This window comes from Pollachius pollachius, assembly GCF_949987615.1.
Source record: "Pollachius pollachius genome assembly, chromosome: 2".
NCBI classification, from domain to species: Eukaryota; Metazoa; Chordata; class Actinopteri; order Gadiformes; family Gadidae; genus Pollachius; species Pollachius pollachius.
Window position 1 is genome coordinate 38,935,928 of NC_136935.1, and position 23,666 is coordinate 38,959,593.

A 23,666-nucleotide genomic window follows, 5' to 3' on the forward strand; every position below is an offset into this window, starting at 1 on the left:
CACACACACACACACACACACACACACACACACACACACACACACACACACACACACACACATGCGTGTTTTGATAGGAGATGGTGTAAGTACCTGGGTGGTGTTGGATGTCAATCTTGCTTCGCCCTGTCGGTGCTTATTTTCCCAATAATGACAGGCGTTCTATGTATTATCCCATACATAATGCACAGAATATTTGGCCTAAAATTTGATATCATGAATCTGAGTCTGAAAATTAAGTTTAGTTCTCAATGTATAATAAGAGTTGCTCCTTATTGCAAGAGTGTCTGGCTGCTTGATCACTCAGGCTGTAGGTCTGCAGCCAGGTGCCTGTCCCCAGTTGGGTAGGCCAGAAACTAGTTCTTGAAGTCCCAGGGTAGGCTACGTAATTGCAAACGCAATAGTGACCTCTGTTGATTGCAATGGATAATCCACCCCGTGCCAAAATAAGTAAAACATTTCAAGTGTTTATTTTAATTTTTTTTTATATTATTACCTTTAAATGTTTAGGCTTTTTAATTCAAACATTGTTTCAAGATATCTTTCATCTTCATATTGGATTATGACACGCATGTTAATAAAACAGTTAACGCCATAAATTGTCCTTGCATTTCCTTTCGATCTTCTATATCAACAGCTATATGCATAAAGATTATAGAAGACAGCAAATAAGAGATTGGTAAATTATCCTCATATCTGCTAACACACCTGACAGTCCAGACCACGTGGTCTGTGAGATGATCAGCTGACCGAGCCGGGGGAGGAAGAGGAAGAAGAAAGATGGAAGGGAACAGGGACGAGGCTGAAAAATGTATAAATATAGCTTCGAAAGCGCTCGAAGCTGGTGATAAAGAGAAGGCGTCAAAGTTTCTAAACAAAGCGGAGAAGCTCTACCCCACGGAGAGAGCCAAAGGTACCGTATCCATTCAATGGCGTCCGACCTCCCCGTTATTTCCAGTCAGCATACGATTTAGCCACGGGTTAAATGGACTACTAGCCAACTGCAAATTCACAGTAGCTGGCACGATAGCCGTGCTACGTTATCTGTCAATTGGGTCAATGTTTTACGGTCTATAAATGTGTATATATGTAAATGCAATACAAGCCATTCACACGTGTTATTAATTTCGCCAAACGACGTAACGTTACTCTCGTTTTAAATGGTACGCATTTACAAGGTGCTTTGCTAACATGAACGTTAGCTTGTGAAGGAATCTTGCCAAACAGTGTTATCTTTCTGTTAAACCGCTGCTGTGTGTCGGTGGCTGTACAATGCTGTGAATTTAATCATGACCGTGATTTGAGTGGGAACAGAGTACACACACGGTTGAGAGAAGGGACTGTACGTTGGACTAGCTGTTCCCGGGCGAGCCTGGCTCCTGTCAATCCCTTCATTGACTGATCGACCCAGAGGCTGCAGTCGGAAGTATTGCATTAGCCATGGTATAAGAGCAATGGTGTATGGTTGGCTTTTATCTAAAGAAGCAGTCTAATTCAAGACGCAATCGATTGATGGATAGGAGGCTCTGCAATCGTACATATGTGAGTGCATTTTTGTGCAGTTTTATTCGATGACCCATTTTCCACCCTGGACAGAGCAGCATGCCATCTCTGACAATATTTATGTTGGAAATTGACTGCATTCAGCTGTCAATCCGACTATAGGCTACTTTAGTATTATTATCCAGTAGTTTAACAAAGTAAATCCCCTCACAAAAGTTATTGCCTTTGAACAATAGAAGTATCTCCAATACGCTTTATACATGGATGATGTTTGCATTAATGTACGGCCTCCGTCGCAATTCCCTTCTCGAAGTGCCCTATTCATGATATAATTCTTATCTGATTGTATTTAATGGCGATTAGCTCTCCAATGATGCACCTCTACGGAAAGTTTGGGTTGTCATCGTTGTATCTCCATCCCTTTTGGTTTCACAAAAATCAACGTTTTGAATTTATGTGTAACTTTCTGTCAGGCTGTATGAAGGGCTCCAATTAAGTGTTCTGAGGAGATTGAAGTTTCACCAACTACGTCTGGCTACGTTATTTAGTGACATTTGATTGAATTAATGTTTTCCAACCAAAACTAGACTTGTATCCGGTTGTAGAAAACATGTACATTTTTTGAAGCTACAGAGCAGCTACAGCTTCAATATTAATGAAACACGTGTAGTTAAAAATCATACTACGTATCCAGTTATGTCATATTTGAAGGAAAGAGTATGCCCATTATCTTCAATATTGTGTCTGTGCTCAGTGTGCTTACAATCGATACTTGTATAACGCTACAGCAGTGATACAAGGCATATCCTGCCATATCCCGAGTAGTAGTGTGGAGAAGATGGAGTCAGATTGACGGACAACAAGCATAATAATTATGGACCTAATGCTAATGAATACAATAATGGGTGTCTAGTCATTCATGGCTTACATCTGGGCTTTGGGGTACAGAACGTTTTTTTTGTTTCTATTATGGCTCTTGGTACTTGTTTTTGGGACACGCTCAACTGGTATAAGATATTGGGGTTGGTATTTGTGTTGTACATCCTGCCTCTTTGTGTAAAGGTTCTAAGACACCTTCTTGTCTAATGTTAACTTGAGGACAAGTTGGCCTATGGTTATGCTGGTATAGATAATGCAGCTGGACATTGTAGGGTTTAGTAAGACTAATGCCACATGCATGAGGAATAAAATGGAGAGCTGCAGCTAGTTTCTTTTATTAATTTGTATACATTTAAATTACATTTAAAAAAGGTTCACCTGAAACACTTGTACAATGAAAGTTGCATAGTCTGAATTAGTTTCGGCATTATAACGTTATGTAACATTGACATTGTCAGTTTCTGATCTATTGCGATTTCGAAAGTTTCCTCCCAAAAAACACAGCAGGTATTGATTTTGTATTCCGAAACCTCCCATGCACACCAAACCAGTCCTTCAGTCCAGCTGTGTGCCTAGCCTGAACCCTCACCCTTGGTCTGTCTCTCTCCAGTGCTTTTGGATGCGCTGACTAAGAATGGCAGCTCGGCGGGGAACGGATCCCACTGCAGGCGGCGGCCTGCGAGCAGCGGGGGGAGTAACGGCTTGCACGCAGACCAGGAGGGCCATGATCCGGCAGGAGGAGGGGAGGCCGCCAAGATCTTCACCAAGGATCAGGTGGAGGGCGTGCAGAGGTGAGGTTTCTCTCCCTTTCTCCATCTCACTCTTCTATACCTCTCCGTCTCACTCGTCTGTATCGCTATCTTTTTCTTTCTGCCATATTTTCATGTGTAACTTGCCTCTAACTCGCTCATCTGTCTTCACTGAGTTTAAATGTATACCGCCTGGAATGCACAGACTTAATTAGCTGATTAATATCACGTGGGATGGCTTGACTCACATGCAATAGGTCTGTGCGTTTCCTCACCCGCTAAACCACTACCGTAAAGTCTACAGAAGCTGGGCCGGTTCAAATAGAAGGTACCCGTCGTTTTATATCATAATCCGCTGTAGGTCCGGGTCCTTATGGTAAGGCTTCTGGGTCCGGACCCCGACTGTTGTCTTCCTGTTAGACCTCTGGTCTAGAATATGAACTATAACTGCTGCTGTCTCCATATCCTGTTGCCAGGCTGTAGAGTTCTCCTAGATTTGGTCCAATACTAAATAATGTCATTGTGATACTTGCCATGGTAGAAAGCTGATCTGAGAAGATATGGACTGAGATTTGAGAGGCTAGTGGGTGCTGTACATACAGGGGCTTTTGTTTGTTTAAATTGTTCACCGAAATCGAAGGTAGATTAAAAAAATAAACGGCTGAGTAGCAAAACCCAGGAGCTGAACAGGTTGTGAAAAAATAAATGTGAACGGCTGATAATATGTGATTCCTTCCTAAGGGATTCTGAACCATAAGGGTTTCAATTTTAATTTAGGATCAATCTTGTATGGTTGCTCTTAATGCGAGCCAGATGAAGATCGACTGGACAAGTTGTGATTGAAAGATGCATATGGATATAGTGGTAGTTGGAAAGAGCGAAATAAAGAAGACTTCTCAAGTCTTCCCAGGTCCTTCTTGGTATTTGCGATTGAACCATTGTCGGCCCTCTCTGATCATGTGTTAATTGCAAGAGAACGATACCTAAAGTAGATCATCGTATTCCACCAGTTTCTTTTATGGGGCTAGGGTGAGAAATGGTGTTATGTTGCATTGATGGTCATTTTCGATTTCTCCATGGTATTTTTCATAACAAATCTCTTCTGACCCTACCCCAAACTTAAAGCCACTTATCGCTCCACTCAAAACATGCAGATATCACTTGACTTCACTTCTTAATGGACAATTCTAGCTCTGTCCATCCTGAGTTTCTGCACCTTTTATATTCCCGGGCCATTTGAGGCCCCCACACACTATGCAGTTCTCGGCACACACAGCAGATCTCCATGGGAACCGCTAGTGCTTGGATTTTTGCCAATAAGGGTAGGGAGGAACACAGTCACACAAACATGTGTAGCATTTTGACCAGAGAAGAAGACTTTGCATCGAGCAGGAGTGTTTTGAATCACAATGCACAGTACAGTTTGATGATGGACAACTCATTGGCCATGCACCCAGGTCTGGTTCGATTGTATTATTTCCAAGTCAGAGAACATGGCATTTGTCGTCCCTTGTGCAATACTTTCAGTGTGTTGCATCGTTCCTTTCTTTGCACCCACCCCTGGAGGTTTAAATAACAAACCCTTCAAGGGTCTCCAAGGTCTCAATATAACCCTGAGGAATCTCCTGTGATACAGTTTACTGAGTTGCTTGTTTGTTGTTCTCATTTAGAAAGCCTCCTCATGACAAAAAAAACCATCACCCACTAATGGCTGATTAACAACTAATGCATGAACAAACGATAAGCCTTGCTTTGAAAGCACAAGGCACAGTCACGTGTCGCATTCTTGGATATGCAAAACTCATTAGGTTTTGCTGTGTTAGGTTGCAGATGACGCAACAATGTTTGGTGCCTCATTTAGACATGTCTAGATCACGTGACAAAACCTGACACATTAAATAGGTTTTGTTTATATTCAGCTTCATCATGATTGGGAAATGGCAGCCTTTTTATGTTTTTCTGACCTACTGGAACGTGGATTGAAATGGATGTAAATAACATGTAGCAAATGATTGTTGAGAATCAAATGGTGTCAATTCAAGTTGTGCCGTGGAGGTGCTAAGAGCCCTAGCGGGTTAATTCACTGACCCCATGAATGACTTGAAATGACTAATGTGGCCCCTGTACTTGTGTTCCCAGGATAAAGCGGTGTAAGGACTACTACGAGGTGCTGTGCATCAATAAAGAAGCCGGCGACGAGGACCTGAAGAAGGCCTACAGGAAACTAGCGCTCAAGTTTCACCCAGACAAGAACCATGCGCCTGGTGCAACTGAGGCCTTCAAAAGTAAACCGTCTTATAATGCTAACATGGATGTTATTCCCAATAGTATACGTTTTTAGTGCTTACCACCCATGGATACTTTGATATGAACCCAGACGACGGAGAAGATGAAGAAAAGGCTGTTTAACCATGTCCAGAGGCCAGTATAAAAATATTTTGTGTAGCAGAGGTGAAGGCCTTCGCCCCTAAGGCCTCCACTCTAGACGGCCGATTACATCTGTTGTTCAGTATCCCAGCTGAATTCCTTCTGTATCAGGAAAGGCTGTTAAAAATGGCACGTTCTGATAAAGTGCACGGTGCTGATGTGCGCAACTGCATGGAGCGCAAGTGCATGGCGCGCAAGTGCAAGACGCGGATGTACGTGATGCAGAGTGGTTTTATTGTAGTCACAGGTTATTCTAGTGAGGCTCTGGTGCATTCTAACACATTTTAGTTGTCATTCCACAAGTAAATTCCTCGCTAATTTTCACAAAATATGTGTTGGACCTCCTATCTACATGAACACATTGCTTTTGTATTCCTCCAGAGATCGGCAATGCGTATTCCGTGCTGAGCAACGCTGACAAAAGAAGACAGTATGACCTCACAGGGGGGGAGGAGCCTAGCAGTCCAGGCCAGGCCCAGCCAGGGGGCTTCGACTTCCACAGGGGCTTCGAGGGGGACATCACTCCTGAGGACCTGTTCAACATGTTCTTCGGTGGCGGGTTCCCCTCCTGTAAGCAAATCCTATTGCATACAGTCAATTGCTCACACAATCACATGCGCTTTCACCCAGTCGCACGCGCGCATGCGTGCGCTCACACGCACACGTGCACTCACACATACACACGCACTCCCTCACACAATCATTGACAACCACACGTACGCACTAGCGCACACGATTGCTCACAATCTTATACCATCCCTAAATCACTCTAACAAACGTGCACAACCTTTTTTTGCATCACACGTCTCTACACAAATGTGACGTGTGCCTTGATTCAGCAATTTTCAGTAAAGTAAACATTGGGAATCCCTATTTAAATAGTTTTGCATAATGGATAATGTATTCCCACCCAACTCCTTTGCTGGCTTTTTTTCAGGCTTTAATTTGTCTATAACATGTTGTCTTGGAGAAACTATAGCTATACACGTGTGCCTTCCAGATTAGTGTATTATTTTCACCTTAATTAAGCCTAAACATTTTGCCTTGACTATAGCTGGAGAGGGGTTTGGGTTAGTAGATTAACCTTTTATGACTCCTCTGGCACACAGTATTTCACTGCTCCACTGCACCAGCAGGTTTTATTTTGAGCAGAGCCTGCTAGTTTATTCACTTTTTTTAGTGGACATAAGATATTTATAGAGCATATTCCTTTTATGACATTTTACACTACAAGTAATGAAACCATTCAGACCACAATGACGACAATATTTAGCTCTTCTGTTGCACAAAGTGCTGTGCAAACAAGGTACAAAATATAGATGTCTTTATATTAAAGGTTTATGTAAACAGTTTAGAGATTAGTAGACAATAGTAGACAATTAGTAGACAACAATAGACTGATTTTAAAACACAGTCATAAGGCAGGCTATGTCAGAATTTGCAGTCATTTTGGAATTTCTCCTGTTTGCCAGCAGATGTCACACTTGGACAGGTTTCTGCTATAACAAAACCCAATGCATAGTTGACTCCTGTAATCTGAAAATGTATTCCTTTCAACAGCGAGTACACACACCTTCACCAACGGCAGGGCACGCTACAGCCAACAGACGGATCAAAGACAGGAGAGGGAGGAGAGGGCAGACGTATGTACACTGGCATTGTTAACTCTAGGATTCATGTACATCTTGGAGAGTATCAGGTTTTACCAAATGGAAGTCCAGGGAGAAATAATCCTGGACTGAATTTGGTTCAATTCTTTAGCTAGAGTACGTAACTTTTCAGTACAAACTATTCACAGTTCTATGAAAATGAAATGGCAGCCATATATTTTCAGTGTTGATTCTGCCTGTAGGTGGCTGTAGATGATACGGTCTCATTTCCTGTCTTGTTGTTGTGCAGGGTGGCTTCTCAACGTTCATTCAGCTGATGCCCATCTTGGTGCTGATCCTGGTGCCCATTCTGAGCCAGCTGATGGTCTCAACTCCACCCTACAGCCTGTACTCCAGACCGTACGTACATATTCAAATGGTGCATTCAAAAAAATATATATTTGGTAAGAGAATGCACATTTGAATTGCAAAACTAACCAGAAAATCATATTGCATTTGTTAAATATTTAATGTGTGAATAACCGAGGCGGAGATTTGAGAATTTAACTTGAGACTTGAAAACCGGGACTTGCAACTTGACTTACTCTAGACTGAACTTCTTTGATAAAAAAAGTTGCTCAGATTCTAAGACCTGTGATGATTGAGAATTGAATGCATGCTAGTTTGTTGCATTGTTATTCAATAAACAGCATTATAGCCATGCACATTAATTATTGAATTGTATTAAAGGGGTAGTTCGGAATTCTGGACATAGGGCCTGATTCCCAAGTCAGCCTTGGTGTTCTTTATCATTGGAGACAGTTTTCAACACATTTCATTCAGTCCTTCTAGTTGCAGAGTTTGCTCGTGTTAGGCTAGCGCACGGCAACGGGCAATACTAGCCTGCTATTAAAACTTCTTACCCACTCCACAGTACACCCGAGGTAAATCAATTATAACGCCAGACTATAGATGTAAATGTCTGTGTTGATAGAATAATGTTAGAAATAAAACTAACCTTGCATCGCATGAATCATCGCATTTTGAGGGACTACTTTCTCAGCAGCAGCGGAATTTAACCTAGGTATCAGTGTGCCGCTGCCGTAGCCTACTACCAGGAATATAACACTGCTGCTGAGACACAGCAAGTCCCTAAAAATGCAGTGCAATGCAAGGTTGGTTTTATTTCTAACATTATTTTATCAACACAGACATTTACACCCACTGTGTAGTGGGTAAGACTGTTTTACTAGCAGGCTAGTATTGCCCGTTGCCGTGCGCTAGCCTAGCATGAGCAAACTCTGCAACTAGAAGGACTGAATGACGTGTGTTGAAAACTGTCTCCAATGATAAAGAACACCAAGGCTAACTTGGGAATCAGGCCCTATGTCCAAAATTCTGAACTACCCCTTTAAGTTGCCTCCACAATGTGCAGATTCCTTCTCTTCTTGATGAATGTCAAGCACAGAAGTGATTTTTGGAATATGATTTGGACACCTTGGAAACCATGTTCAGAGACAGCCGACCAGCAAACGCAACGGATGTACATGTGTATAAGTTCCTCCGTCAGCATGAGTTTGTATGTGCGCGTCCTCTCTCCCCAGGTCGACCGCGCAGACAGTGAAGCGGCAGACGGAAAATCTGCGTGTGGACTACTACGTCACCCGGGACTTTAGGTCTGAATTCAAGGGCAACAAGCTGCATAACATAGAGAAGAACGTGGAGGAGGACTACGTGTCCAATGTTAGAAATAACTGCTGGAAGGAGAGGCAGACAAGTAAGTATTCCTGTCCGTGATGAGGCGCTCCTGAGACTGGCTAGTTTCTGGAAAATGCTTATACACATTGAGTACATGTGCATTTCAGACACTAGGGTCTGCTCATAGGACCCCTGTCTAAACGATCATTCAATATAAATGTTAAAGAAAATCCCTCACTTTTGTCTTGAATAGGAAATGATATAACATTATCATTCTTAGGGGGGTCAGGGTAATGTAGTGGCCACAGGGGTTGGACTTCCAGCTAAAAGGTACTGTGTTTGATCTCCAATGTTCACAGCATACCCTTTAGTTGTCCTTATGAGATCCCCTAACCCCACCCTGCGCCAATAAAGACCTGATCTAGTCACTTTGGATGTAAGCGTCAGAAAATAAGTAAATGGCCTTTTTCAGACCTCTGTTTAAAGGGGACATATTAGAACATATTATATGGCTAATGCCATTCACACCTGGTGATATAATATGTCACCTTTAACTCTGTGACGATCCCTGGCATGACTACATTTTCGGAAGTGACTAACTTTTGCTGACATTAGTTTATTTTGCCTGTTTCTCCCAGAAACAGACCTGCTGTACGCTGCCAAGGTGTACAGGGACGACCGAATGCGCAAGAAGGCCGAGCTCATGACCATGGACAACTGCAGGGAGCTGGACAGACTTAACGACCTCTTCCGAGGGGGATGAGCTGGGGATGCCCCGTTTTAGATCTTATAAATGTATATGATAGATGTATGTACATGTTTTTTAAGGAAATATCTTTGAGGTAGGCGTAAAGAGAATAAAAATGACTAAAATGCTTTAGCCTTACTGTTGAGATTTTAAGGAGTCCCGTCATACCCAATCTTTCCTATTCCTATCATCCCCCCCCCCCCCTCTCTCGGCCCAACCGTGTCCCGGAATCTACCTTTTTTATTATTATTTTTTGTATTATACTGAACCATTCTCACCATATACTAGAAGCCTCCATGCATCCTGATTTTTCTTTTTCTGGAACAAAGGAAAAAGACACTTGATTGTAAAGTGGAAAGGGACTTGTGGCTAACAACAGGGATTCTTCAAATGTCCTCATCTCAACCTGAACATCTACATTTTCCGCTTACTGTAAAAAGAAAGAAAACCTGTATTTATCATGGAGACTGTCAGTTTTTCTGAAGTACCTGTCCTAGCTGCTCTAGAGCGGCTTGTGGAGAACATGAAGAACCTAATTGAATGCTTCCTGGCTACCCATGTAGATGTTTTGGACATGGACCGAGAACAGTACAACTTTGATTTCGCTGCTCAAGAACATTGTATATTGTCTTCTCAAAATGTGAACTTGTTGGGACATAGGCTGAAGGACTGCATTGAAGCTGTTATTATGAATACCTTGTTTCATTTTTGAATGTTTGGATTTTATGACATTATTTAAGTAGAGAAACTTTTTCTTTAATGCTCGACTAATCATTTGAATAAAGTAGAATATGTGACCATCTTGACACATTGCTCTTATAATACATTGAACCATTGGATCTGATCGAACATCATGTGTTTGTATGTATGCTGTTAGTTGCTAGTTCATGTTATAGTTGGTTACGTAATTGCGATTGAGAAAACTCCTGGAGCAGTTTAGACTCTTGCTCTTTACGGGTTTAACCATTTGAGATAAACTTCTAACTTGATAACGAAAAAAGCAGCACCGTAACTAATGATGGGGAGTTGCTTTAATGTAGGAGGTAGTGTTTAGAAAAAACGACACGTTGGCGTTTTATAAATGGCATCTTCGTCAGGTAATCAGTACCACGTGATTACACCGAACCCGGAAACGACGACACTTCAGCAACCTTTGCCACAATATTCTTGAAGCGAATTAGGAAAACAATAAAGATGGAATACTAATTAACAACAGGAACATACTTTTAGTTGTCAATCAAGTGCAATATGCGCTACTGCGCATCGATGGGTGTTTTTGGTTTGTTGTTCTGTGGGAGCCTATTGCGTGTGTCTATGTCTAAACAGGAACCCGAAACACCAGACTGGCGAAAGGCTTTTAAAACAATCCGTAATGGAGTTCACAAGATTGACACATATCTAAATGTTGCGCTGGACCTGTTTGGCGGATATGATGGTTTGTGCCAATATAAATGCACTGATGGTAAGCTATCCTTTCTATCCTCGTTGGTATAGTGTAAGGTTTTCATTAAAGTTGCTGGCTGATTAAAAAGTGTGTCATCTGTTCTAATTCTGTGAAATATATTGTCACGTAATCTTCTCGTTATAGCCAAAAGGTGTAATTTGTATGGTGTGTCATTTGCCCCTTGTAGGATATCTGCCAGCCCCTCGTCCTGGCTATAGACCACCGCCCCCTAACGGCTGCGGATCTCCACTGTTTGGATTCCATGTGAGCCTGGATTACATTATGACACATTTCGCCAAATAGGAAAAAATGAATTACTACAGTATACCTGTTTTATGTCGCAATGTGTTACCATGTAAGCTAAACAAGAGTGATAAACGATACAAATGTCTGTTTGAAGTTTGACATAGGAATCCCATCCATGACCAAGTGCTGTAACCAACATGACCGTTGTTACGACTCCTGCGGTCGACAGAAACTTGACTGTGACGAACAATTTCAAGACTGCCTTGATACCATCTGCAGCAACCTGCAACAGACTCTGGGATTGGCCCAAGGGGTCCAAGGTAATAACAACCGGCGATAAGAAAATGTTTTATTCAATGGCACAACGTGACGTTTTAAAGCTACGTAGGGCACTTCTGAATCTGTGTATATGGGTCAGAAGTTTTTTTGTTTTGTTGCAATAATAGGTTCAGCATTGACATTCATATACTTTTAACTCTACTGAGCTCATAGATATGAAATTTCTAGTAATCTGAACCATCGACACAAACAGCTAATAAATAGGCTAAGGTTTTATAAATGACATATTGAAATGGATTAGTTTGATGTTTCAAGCCTTACAGGTATTATTTCAACGTCGCAGTTGGCCGTCAAAGGCAAACTTTATTTTAGTAAAACCATGTATAACAAATATGACCTACAATTTTACAACTTTTCATGAATTGTGACATTAACAGATTTAAATGAACCATGAAGTGAGTACACATGCTAATACCTGTAGGTTTACTTTATAATTACCATGGTGATGTATTGTCTAAACGGGAACATTATTTTCCACTTGTGTGCTGCTGAGTGCTCATGTACTCTATGTCTCCCGACAGCGTGTGAGTCAGCGGTGATTTTGCTCTTTGATGCAGTCATGCATTTGGGATGTAAACCTTACCTGGACAGCCAGCGGGAGACCTGCATTTGTCTGTTTGAGCTGAAGGAGTTGTGACCAACAAAAAAACTGAAGTGGGCTAGGAGCAAGTGATTACCTAATACACTGGAAAAGGAAACTACAGCTTTTCAAACTTTAAAAAGTATTTTTCAGGGTTTAGCGGTGGGGTATTTCTGGCAAGTGAATGTGGATTATAAGCATTACTTTTAATTATTTATGTATTTAGATAATATTTGAATTCTACAAATGTGCAATATTGTTTAATTTGATTACATTCAACTTCATACAAATGTTGTAGGACAATATCCAATGGAAAACAACGAATAAATGTCTGTGTGAAGGTACAATTGTTGTCTTCCAGGTCAATCAATTGTTGTCCGACCAGGAAACTACTGTATCTTACATCCTGTTCATTGTACTAAAACGTAATGAAGTCCATAAAAATAAGTTAACTTAATAGATAAGATTTCGATTTTGATATTAAAGATGACATAATAATGAGAAAATGTTAAACTGAACATGCTGCTGTGTTACTGTCGCACCAATCAGACACTCAGCCTTTAAAAGTGAGCCATCGTTTTATCAATTACATTGTTATTCAATTATTGGAGGGATATTATCCTACACTCATACCTCTACTGTACAGTATCCCCCTCTTTTATAGGGAGGTTGACTGTTTTATTGGCAAGTTTATGGTTTCTGGAAAGATCATGGGGCACCCATGATCTTTCCAGCTGTGTTCACTATATGTTGCAGGGCTCTCCTGTAGTAGTCAGTGCAGCTCCCGCCCCACACAGTGATGCAGCTGGATAGGATGCTCTCAATGGTGTCCCGGTAGAATGTGCACATGATGGGTGGAGTTTGAGCTTGAGTTTGCGGAGGAAGCAGAGGCGCCGCTGTGCTTTCTTTGCCAGCGATGCAGGGTTGGTGGTCCAGGAGAGGTCCTCACTGATTTGCACCCCCAGGAAATTGGTGCTGCTCACTCTCTTCACAGCAGCACCATCGATGGTCAGTGGGGGGTGTTCATTGTGGCCTCTCTAGAAGTCAACAACAATCTCTTTGGTTTTGCTGACATTCAGTAGGAGGCTGTTGTCTCTGTACCACGTGGTCCGAAGGTTGACCTCCTTCCTGTAGTGGGTCTCGTCGTCCTTGGTGATGAACCCCACCAGAGTTGTGTCGTCCGCAAACTTCCCCATGTGATTGGTACTGTTTAAATTACATTGTTATTCAATTATTTGAGGCATTTGACTTGCCAACAGTCCAATACAATTGGAGCAGCAGTAATTATATTTAAAAAAAATGTTATAAATTAAATAAAACGTTGATTCTTTTATAAATGTTTATCCACGTAACTTTAACTATATTGCTTATACTTGACCTAACTCCCCACCCCACCCACGCACCCTACTCCAACCAACCCCTGGCGATCGGATAGTATATTGGCATTCTAGAACAACCATCATTGGCCAACATGAAAATAGAGACATCTCCGAACCCAAACATCACTGAGGAGTGCACCTGCTGCTGGGGGCTTTCCAACTTCCAGCAACACGTGGCAAGTTGGGCCCACTTAGGGTAGCAACTTTCCAACTTTCTAAGGTATGAGTGTAGGATAATAATGTGTACAGTAAAGTGAAGTCGAGGAAAATCAAGATTGTGGACACTGCAGGAGCTAAGGACAAGGAATCCAAGTTGCCAGCTCCCTTCAGAAGATGATCATCAGATTTGTTTGTTCTTCATGCAGCACTTTGAAAACTGCTGTATGGTATCTATTTTTGATTTTATATGTTGTTGAAATAAATATATCCAGCCAGATTAAGACTTTTCTGGTTTGTCCTATTCTTATCCACCCTCAATGAACATACCTCAAAAGCTTGCTGGGGTCTAGCCTCTAACTTGGGAGATTTGTAAACATGTGACTGCAATTCTTCGTTTGGAGGGAACAAGAGTTATAGTCCCATCTTAGAAAACTCTTGGATCACAAAACAATACATACATACATACATACATACATACATACATACATACATACATACATACATACATACATACATACATACATGCATGAATACATATGTATTATTTTGCTCTTCTGGCCTTACAAAATCAGTTTATTTCTGATGCTGGTGTGTGTGTGCGCGCAACCCGACGTCGTTGAAACATGAGAGCGAGACCATAAAATCTTCCTAATAACTATCAAACTAAAGATCAGACACATTCCCTGACTGAAGATTATGCAAGTAAAAGGTATATTTCTCGCTAGAAATGTTGTTTGAAACACGTTTAATGGTGAATCGGTCCTAAAATATTGCATTTCCCATTCTGATAAGAAAGATTAATAAAGATCAGACACATTCACTGACTGAAGATTATGCAAGGCAAATGTATATTTCTCGCTAGAAATGTTATTAGAAACACTTTTAATGGTGAATCTGTCCTAAAATATTGTGTGTGTATATATATATATATATATATATATATATATATATATATATATATATATATATATATATATATATATATATATATATATATATTGCAATATACGTAACCATTTCCCCAAATGCTGGGAGAAGGTCTCGCCCCCTGTTGGTGCTATTCCTCCATTCATTTAGATGGGCGGAAGAAAGCGTGTACTGTTGACGCTTTGGTCAGGCAAAGCGTGACACTGAACACGCCTTGCGAGGTGGACCAATTTATCTATTTCACGCTTTGGCGTGATACCGGGTTGCACATTTGCAGCTCTGTCTTGTGTGCTGATCAGTTGTCTACGACCATGTCCAAAGGGGAAAAGGATCCGTGTAGAGGTAGCCCACCTTTTAATTTTTGATCTTTAATCATAATGTTCAATTGCAAACATAATCTTTAGTTTTGTTCTCTATCAGTGTTCTCTATTAGTTTTTTTCTGCTATCAGTGGAGAACAAAACTAAAGTGGAGAACAAAACTAAAGTTTTGTTCTCCACTGATAGGAGATGTTTTTTCAGAAAGCAAAACAGCAACCGACAATGGAGGTGAGTGACATTGTTATACAGCAGAAGAACATGTATGCATCTAATCAGGGCTGAACTGCATCGGGCTTACCGGTGGAAGTGTGCAGAAGGCTTCGGAACATCACCGCGGCCGTGCGGACACGCGGCCACGCCTTACTGACCGATTTGTTTAATTGTGGGTTTAATTATGTTTAATTTGGCACTAGCAAGTGGCAGCAAAGGATTGCCCACTGAAAATCTATTACTGTTTTGTGGGAAAGCGCCCTGTTTAGGTCCGGTCTGGTTACCCAGACCTGGTGGGCAATGGGGATGGTTGGGATGGTTATGGTTGGGGTAAGGAATCGTGGTTATGAAATTTGTTACACCGAATTCTGCGACCCACCGAAAAGTGTGACCCCAGGGGGCGAGTCTTTCTTTTCTTGATACAAACATTAATTATACACAGTAGCATTTTAAAGGAAATGCTCAAAGAAATGATCAACTAATTAAACACTGACTGTAGCTTTTTATGGGGAAAGAAGCAACGGTGATGGACCGCAGCCTACTAAACGCCCTATCCATTGTATGGGTCTGTTAAATGCTAATTAAACCAATCTATTTATTAAGCACATTGCAAATGACAAGGTGAGGGGTAGGGGGCAGATCTTATGTTGTATTTATGTTTTTGTTATAATGCACAGTTCTTTCGACTTCATGCCTGTATACTTCAAACTCGTCCTGCGCGCATGTTGCAGAGAATGTGCAACAGCGCCCCCTGGGGTCACACTTTTCGGTGGGTCGCAGAAATTCGGTGTAACACCGGTCTTTCCCTGCTTATGTTTAGGGTTAGGGTTAACACAATATGGTGATAGTGAGGTTAAATCGTTTTGTGCAAAATTTGAAAATAAGACAGACAGCAAAAAATACATGGCATTTTGATATTGGCTATTTTGTATGTGATATTTAATTTCATGCTTAATTTCTTTCATACAATGTTCCGGCAATCAAACTGAAGTGGCTGCCCTTATTGGCAGGTAATATGTTTATGCATACATACATACACACACACACACATACATGCATACATACATACACACATACATACATACATACATACATACATACATACATACATACATACATACATACATACATACATACATACATGCATACATGTATGCATGTATGTATGTATGTATGTAAGCCAGTGGAGCTCTTCCGAGACCTCCACTGGCTCCCTGTAATAGCTCGCATCAGATTCAAGATGATGGTACTGGCATACAAGGCAGTCGATGGAACTGCCCCTGCCTACCTCCAAGCATTAGTAAAGCCACACACCCCAGCTCGAGCCCTCCGCTCAACTACCTCAGCTGGACGTCTGGTACCGCCATCGCTAAGAGCAAGCAAAGGTCGATCAGCAAAGTCACAACTTTTCTCTGTTTTGGGACCTCAGTGGTGGAACGAGCTCCCTACCGATGTCAGGACCGCAGTGTCGCTCACCAGCTTCCACAAAAGACTCAAAACTCACCTGTTCAGAGTTCATCTCGACTCTGCATAGAAACCAATGCACAGCCACCATTGAATGTTGTGCGTCCTGGCACTTGTACATTGCACTTATTCAATGTACTTAATTGTGTAGCATCTACAGTAGCTGCTATCGTTGCTTTACACGAGGAATGGGTTAGCCTAGCGATTGTAATACTTGCACTTGGTTCTATGAACATCTTTACTGTTCCGACAGCAATATATTGTTTCACTTCTTATGACAAATGTGCTTATTGTAACAAATGCAATTATTGTAAGTCGCTTTGGATAAAAGCGTCTGCTAAATGCCCTATATGTAAATGTAAATGTACATGCATACATACATACATACATACATACATACATACATACATACATACATACATACATACATACATACATACATACATACATACATGCATTTCTGTGTGCGTTTCTGTGTGTGGGTGTGTGTGAGTGTGTTTGCCTGTGTGTGTGCTGCCTCATGGTTACTGTCTAAAGTGACTTCCCTCTGGGGGAGTACAAGATGGACCACAAGCGTCGCGGCCTGGCCCTTCTTCAACCAGGAGACCTTCCTTGATCGTCCAGAGGAGACTCGCTCTGGGACAAACAAAGACCGTGACAATCTGGAGAACAGGTTCCACTTCTCTATTGAAACTTATAAATCTCTTTTGGATAAAACACAAATTGCCAAAGGGCATTGGTGGTTGTAGTTCTATTATGACCATGTGAAACTTTTTTGGCCTGCATTTTATCTCTCGCTGTGCATGTAGTTTTTGATCCATTTTTGCTGGTTGGCACAGTGTAGTATATTGCTTAAACATGTTTAATATTTGCGAATATATATATTTTGATTCAGTGATGTAATTTGTCAGTATTCGGGATACCCTAAATCATATACCCCATATACCATATAGCCGCTGCAATAAATTAGACACACCACTGGCTCAGTGTGTGCTTGTGTGTGCTTGTGTGTGTGTGTGTGTGTGTGTGTGTGTGTGTGTGTGTGTGTGTGTGTGTGTGTGTGTGTGTGTGTGTGTGTGTGGTGTGTGTGTGTGTATGTCTGTGTCTGTGTCTGTGTGTCTGGGTGGGGAAATCCTTTCCTTTTCGTAGATTTAAAGCGTTAAACTTTGATGTCCAAGCCCATCAGGATCTGACAAGGGTTGACATTCTGGCAAAGATTAGCGAAGGTAAGACACACTGGCTCCATTGCTAACGTCAATGAGTTTGTCTCGTCTGTTGAACAGCTTCAACTTTAAGTTAAAATGTGCTCTTCTACTAGCGGCGCAGGCTAACCACGTGGACGCGGACTGCTTCGTCTGTGTCTTCCTGAGTCACGGCGAGAACGACAATGTGTGGGCATACGACAAAGAAATCAGCATCGACGAAGTTACCGCCAATTTCAAAGGAGACAAGTGCAGAAGCCTCGTCGGGAAGCCTAAGATCTTTATACTACAGGTATAATACTCAATAATACTGTAAACATCACTCAATTATACTGTTTATACTACAAATGTATATACTTCCATAATATACTGTATATACTCAATAATACTGTAAACACGACTCAGGCCTGGACAGTGACAGTATGCAGGCTCTGTCCAAGCCTGCTAACTGACCCTGTCTCTGTCCAGGCCTGCTTAATGTCTCTGTCCAGCCCTGCTAACTCACCCTGTCTCTGTCCAGCCCTGCTAACTGACCCTGTCTCTGCCAAGGCCTGCTAACTAACCCTGTCTCTGTCCAGCCCTGCTAACTAACCCTGTCTCTGTCCAGCCCTGCTAACTAACCCTGTCTTTGTCCAGCCCTGCTAACTAACCCTGTCTCTGTCCAGCCCTGCTAACTGACCCTGTCTCTGTCCAGGCCTGCTAACTGTCTTTCTCCAGAAATTCAGCCATGGTGCAGAATTACAGCCACTATGAGCCAGTCCCACAATGAGCTTTCCACAAATGTGCCGTTTTTTAGAGGCGGGTCAAGGTGGAGGGTGGGGGTGTGGCCCTGAGCAGCTTGCGGCCATGGTACCATGCGCTAGTGTTTACTGTGGATGTATCGCAATTGCTCGGATTCATAATATCATCCAGAGGCGCACACAGCTTTTGGCCGTGTTCAGTAAATATTCTAGAACACTCTGGGTGCTCTGGAGGGAGTCCTGGAACTCTATATCTAAATAATATCATATTATACATAGATATTTATTGCGTATAATATATATTATCATGGCCAAAGCTGTGTGCGCCTACAAACGATATTATGAATCTCAAACGACTGCGTCGGGGTTCTCCGACGTCTCTGATTCTTCCACTTCCACATCAATCTGAAGTAGACTGAACCGTGACATAGAGGACAAAGGGATTGTTGCCCACGATTATTGACCGCGATTGCCTCCCGCAACGCTGCCCGCTGTCGAGGCACCACCGCCTCGGCAGCGGGCAGCGGGCATCGCCGTGGCGGTGGTGCCTCACGGCTGTGGTGCCTCGTGGCGGTGGTGCCTCGTCAGCGGGCAGGTAGCGGGGCTCCGGTGGGAGACAATCGCGGGCAACAATCCCTTTCTCCTCCACGTCGCGGTTCATGTACTTCAGGGAGTCAATGCCAAAGTTCCTTTCCCCCAATTCCTTCTCAACCATGGCTGGGATAACCCCTACTACGAGTCTCGTTTTGGAGAGACGTCAGAGAACCCGACGTGTTATGCGCCATAACACTAACAGCAGAACGGTTATCCAAATTACAAAGAACTTGCGTTAGAGTGTGTGTTTTTGTGTTCACACACACACACACACACACACCTGTGGCACTCGCACTGTCGTAGTTCATTGGGCAAATCAGAGAAGGGGAGGTAACAAAATTCCAAATCGGCGCATCTGAACTTAGTTTTTTCAAAGGCAGAGCAGGATAGCTGGTGCTCATTTTACACCCAACGCCATTTCTAGCTACTGGGGGACAATAGGCAGGCTAGGGAAACTCATATTACTGTTAGAAAACCTCATGAAGTGAAATGTTCATGGCATGGGACCTGTAACTTTGTTACGTTCCGTTCAGAACACCATATTTTATCTCTAGCATAAAATCAACGGCTGCCATCTTGGCTGTTTTATTCAATGCCTCAACAGCGCTCCAATAGTCATTGTACCAAACCCGATTTCAACTTGTTGACCAACAATGGGCAGAAGTCACTCACATAATACAAAAATTTGCAAATCAAATGCCTTTGAAAAATGAAAGCATATTTTACTCCGATTTGTGTTTCTATGTGTGCATAAAACTCAAATCAAAGTATTGTGATTCACTATCGCTGTCATGCAAAGACAAATAAGATAGTCAGTGTGTGTGTGTGTGTTCAGGGCATTCTTCCTTTAGGGTTCGCAAAAATGGCTCCTGGTACATCCGGGACCTCTGCAAGACCATCGAGGTGTACGGAGGTTCCCGGGAGTTCACAGAGCTGCTGACCCTGGTGAACAGTAATGTGTGTAAGCGGCGCTTCGAGAAAAGCAAAATCGCAGATGCCATCGGGAAGAAGCAGATTCCCTGCTTCGCTTCCATGCTCACCAAGAAGCTTTACTTCCGACCAAAAGAGTAGATGTCTTATTTTTTGAATGCGCAGTGGGTGAATGGGGTTTTGTTATCCTGCCTGAATTATTCCCACTATTTGGAACTAATGTGTTGGCTAAATTGAAAATGTACCATCATATGGAAGTCGTAAAGTTTGATAGCGTGGAATTAACAATAATCAAGCGTAATTCATTTTGGACACAAATATATTGATTTCCTAAAGGTTCAAACTCAATATATGAAGGCAGAATGAAGCACAAATGAAGTCAATCACTAAAAGAAATCATAGTCCTCGCACACGTTTTTCATTTACTTGACTATCTCATACCAATTTTTTTATAGTGGGAGGTTCTATCAGTACACAGCTTCATGTTTATAATTGTGTTCATCAATGGTGTATAAAACGACTCCATGTTTACCATCTACTAGCCACCATGTACCTGTACAATGTATGGTTCCTGTCTTTGAAATAAAACTTTCGATCAAGCTTTGACCTTGTGTTTCAGTTGCTGAGATTCATTGGGGGCCAGATAATTTATTGGGGGGAGAGATCATTTCAGAAAATGTAAAAGTGTAGCTTCAATATATGGTGAAATAAAAAAAATTACATAATGAATTTTACAATCCGAAAGGATTCAAAATTGAAAGCTCTAAATGGTATTTCTCAATTAAATTAGTCATAAGTCCGCCCCCTGTCAACATGTGTTGCTAGGAGACTGATTTATATATTTGATCTTTGATTTACAACACTGAACACTGTAATCAGCTTTGGTTTCTCTTTCACATCAGTAGTTTTCCAGACATTTTATTGTCAGTCCAATTGGTTCCAAGGGACCAACGGCAGTACAACAATTCTGAAATGGCTGTACAAGTCAAACAAAAGATTGCGATAACACTATATACAACTGGTTTAATGATTAGTGGTGAAATTTACAACACATTTCACTTTTACACCTCTAGGGGCCATTTTCAAGTCCCCATGTGCACAGATGAGATCAGGCTGAACCAACTTATTACAACCAGTGTAATGTTCAAAAATCGAATCGAATCAGCCATCGGTTGAAGTCAAAGCAGCTTCCTGCTGCTTTTTGATGAACTCTGAATCGTCATACACAAAGAGGTTCTGCGGTTGTTAATTCAAACTTGACATTTAAGGGGGGCCAAGTGGAGAGAGTGAGCTTCCTAATAGCTTGGTGGATGAAGCTGAGGGGAGAGAGGGGAGAGAGAGTTCAGCTTCCTGACAGCCTGGTGGATGAAGCTGTTTGTGAGTCTGGTGGAGCGGGCACGAGGCTCCGATACCTTCTCCCAGAGGGCAGGAGGCTGAACAGACTGTGCGGGGTGGCTGGCGTCGCTCTCAATCATGGTTGCTTTGCGGGTGAGACAGGTGATGTATGTGTCTTGCAAGGAGGGGGGTGGGGCACCCATGATCTTTCCAGCTGTGTTCACTATACATTGCAGGGCTATCCTGTAGTAGTCAGTGCAGCTCCCGCCCCACACAGTGATGCAGCTGGGCAGGATGCTCTCAATGGTGTCTCGGTAGAATGTGCACATGATAGATGGGGGAGCCCTCGCTCGCTTGAGTTTGCACAGGAGAAGTAGAGGCACTGCTGTGCTTTCTTTGCCAACGATGCAGTGTTGGTGGTCCAGGAGAGGTCCTCAATGATGTGCACCCCCAGGAATTTGGTGCTGCTCACTCTTTCTCGACAGCAGCACCATCGATGGACGGTGGTGGGTGTTGGGTGTGGCGTCTCCGGAAGTCAAACAACAATTTCTTTGGTTTTGCTGACATTCAGCAGGAGGTTGTTTTGTCTGCACCACGTGGTCAGAAGGTTGACCTCCTTCATGTAGTGGGTCTCGTCGTCCTTGGTGATGAGACCCACCAGAGTTGTGTCGTCCGCCAACTTCCCCATGTGATTGGTGCTGTAGGTTGGTGTGCAGTCGTGAGTTGGCAGGGAGAAGAGCAGGGGACTGAACACACATATTTGGGGGGCTGCTGTGCTGAGTGTGATGCTGCTCGAGGTGTTGCTGCTGACTCGTACTGCTTGTGGCCTCTCACTGAGGAAGTCCAGCAGCCAGTTGCAGAGGGAGGTGTTGAGCCCCAGCTGGTCCAGTTTACAGAGGAGTTGTTCTGGGACTTTGGTGTTGAACGCTGAACTGAAGTCTATGAAGAGCATTCTCACATATGAGTATTTTGTGTCCAGGTTGGTGGGGGCTGGGTGGAGAGCAGAGCTGATTGCATCCTCTGTGGACCGTTTGGCTCTGTATGCAAACTGGAAGGGGGCCAGGGTTGGGGCGAGGATGGATTTGATGTGTGACATGACTAGCTGTTCAAAACACTTCCTGATGATGGGGGTAAGTGCCACAGGGCGATAGTCATTGAAGCAGGATGGAGCAGGTTTCTTTGGCACAGGTATGATGATGTTGGCGGTGGTGGTGGGTGGAGTTTTCTGTGGGTTTGTGTTGCTTGTGGCTTCAAGCCGTGCAAAAAAGCTGTTGAGGTTGTTGAGCAGAGAGATGTTGTCGTAGAGAGATCGGTGGGGCGGGCTTGTAGTCTGTGATGGTCTGAATGCCCGGCCACAGGCTCTGCTTGTCTCTGCTGTCTTTGAAGTGGCAGGTTATCTTTTTTGTATAGTCCTGTTTTGGACATCAGCCCGGCCCAGAAGCAAGACCTTGACGAGATCGTCATGCAGCACCGCGCTTCCAGGGAGGACCACGATCGCCCATCACGATATCCGGACGGCGCCGGGAGTGAAGGTGAGAGTTCACCCCTATAGGATCCCGGAGGCCCGGAGGGAGGCCATCCAGGCCGAGGTACGCCGGATGCTACAGCTCCGGGTCATCGAGGAGTCGCGCAGTGCCTGGTCCAGCCCGGTAGTCCTCGTACCAAAGCCAGATGGAACCTATCGCATTTGTAATGACTTCCGGAGGCTGAACAAGGCGTCCGAGTTTGACGCATACCCCATGCCCCGGGTGGACAAGCTAATCGAATGCCTTGGACCAGCCCGTTACCTCACGACCTTGGACCTGACCAAGGGGTATTGGCAGGTACCGTTGACCCGGGCTGCCCGGGAGAAGACGGCGTTCTCAACTCCAGGGGGGCTGTACCAGTACACCGTCCTCCCCTTCGGAGTACATGGCGCTCCGGCCACCTTCCAGCGCATGATGGACCAGCTCCTGAGGCCCCACCAGGCCTACGCAGTGGCCTACATAGATGACATCATCATCTACAGTCACAGCTGGGATGTCCACATCTGCCAGCTGAGGGCGGTGCTGGGGGAGCTGCGGAAGGCGGGCCTCACTGCCAACCCGGCCAAGTGTCATCTCAGGCTGGAGGAGACGGCATACCTGGGGTACCAGGTTGGGCGTGGAACCGTCCGGCCACAGTAGAGCAAGGTGGCCGCCATCCGGGACTGGCCCCAACCCCTCA

The 23,666-nt window shown here is 43.3% G+C and overlaps 2 protein-coding genes and 1 pseudogene across 3 annotated transcripts; all 3 read left to right on the top strand.

Moving 5' to 3' along the window:
• Positions 1-753: 753 nt before the first annotated feature.
• Positions 754-10,399, top strand: dnajb14 (DnaJ heat shock protein family (Hsp40) member B14). The gene is made up of 8 exons (XM_079729333.1): positions 754-913; positions 2,993-3,173; positions 5,271-5,416; positions 5,940-6,128; positions 7,119-7,201; positions 7,458-7,567; positions 8,752-8,924; positions 9,484-10,399. Exons 1-8 carry the CDS (start codon positions 781-783, stop codon positions 9,606-9,608), a joined length of 1,140 nt encoding a protein of 379 aa, XP_079585459.1. The 5' UTR covers positions 754-780; the 3' UTR covers positions 9,609-10,399.
• A 320-nt stretch (positions 10,400-10,719) lies between these two features.
• pla2g12a (phospholipase A2, group XIIA) lies at positions 10,720-14,007 on the top strand. The gene is made up of 4 exons (XM_079730186.1): positions 10,720-11,055; positions 11,225-11,301; positions 11,438-11,603; positions 12,144-14,007. Exons 1-4 carry the CDS (start codon positions 10,842-10,844, stop codon positions 12,257-12,259), a joined length of 573 nt encoding a protein of 190 aa, XP_079586312.1. The 5' UTR covers positions 10,720-10,841; the 3' UTR covers positions 12,260-14,007.
• Positions 14,008-15,809: 1,802 nt separating this feature from the next.
• LOC307071353 (caspase-6-like) lies at positions 15,810-20,664 on the top strand (annotated as a pseudogene). Its single transcript, XR_013812794.1, has 6 exons — positions 15,810-15,817; positions 17,198-17,333; positions 17,810-17,886; positions 17,979-18,154; positions 19,191-19,197; positions 20,032-20,664. The product of XR_013812794.1 is annotated as a caspase-6-like (transcript).
• Positions 20,665-23,666: the final 3,002 nt, after the last annotated feature.

Excerpts from the sequence above, each read along its gene's own strand:
- dnajb14 (XM_079729333.1), top strand. The coding sequence starts at position 781 with ATGGAAGGGAACAGGGACGAGGCTGAAAAATGTATAAATATAGCTTCG. Across the intron at positions 914-2,992 it reads CCCCACGGAGAGAGCCAAAG|TGCTTTTGGATGCGCTGACT; the intron begins GTACCGTATCCA and ends GTCTCTCTCCAG. Across the intron at positions 8,925-9,483 it reads CTGGAAGGAGAGGCAGACAA|AAACAGACCTGCTGTACGCT; the intron begins GTAAGTATTCCT and ends TGTTTCTCCCAG.
- pla2g12a (XM_079730186.1), top strand. The coding sequence starts at position 10,842 with ATGCGCTACTGCGCATCGATGGGTGTTTTTGGTTTGTTGTTCTGTGGG. Across the intron at positions 11,056-11,224 it reads CCAATATAAATGCACTGATG|GATATCTGCCAGCCCCTCGT; the intron begins GTAAGCTATCCT and ends TGCCCCTTGTAG. Across the intron at positions 11,302-11,437 it reads CTCCACTGTTTGGATTCCAT|TTTGACATAGGAATCCCATC; the intron begins GTGAGCCTGGAT and ends GTCTGTTTGAAG.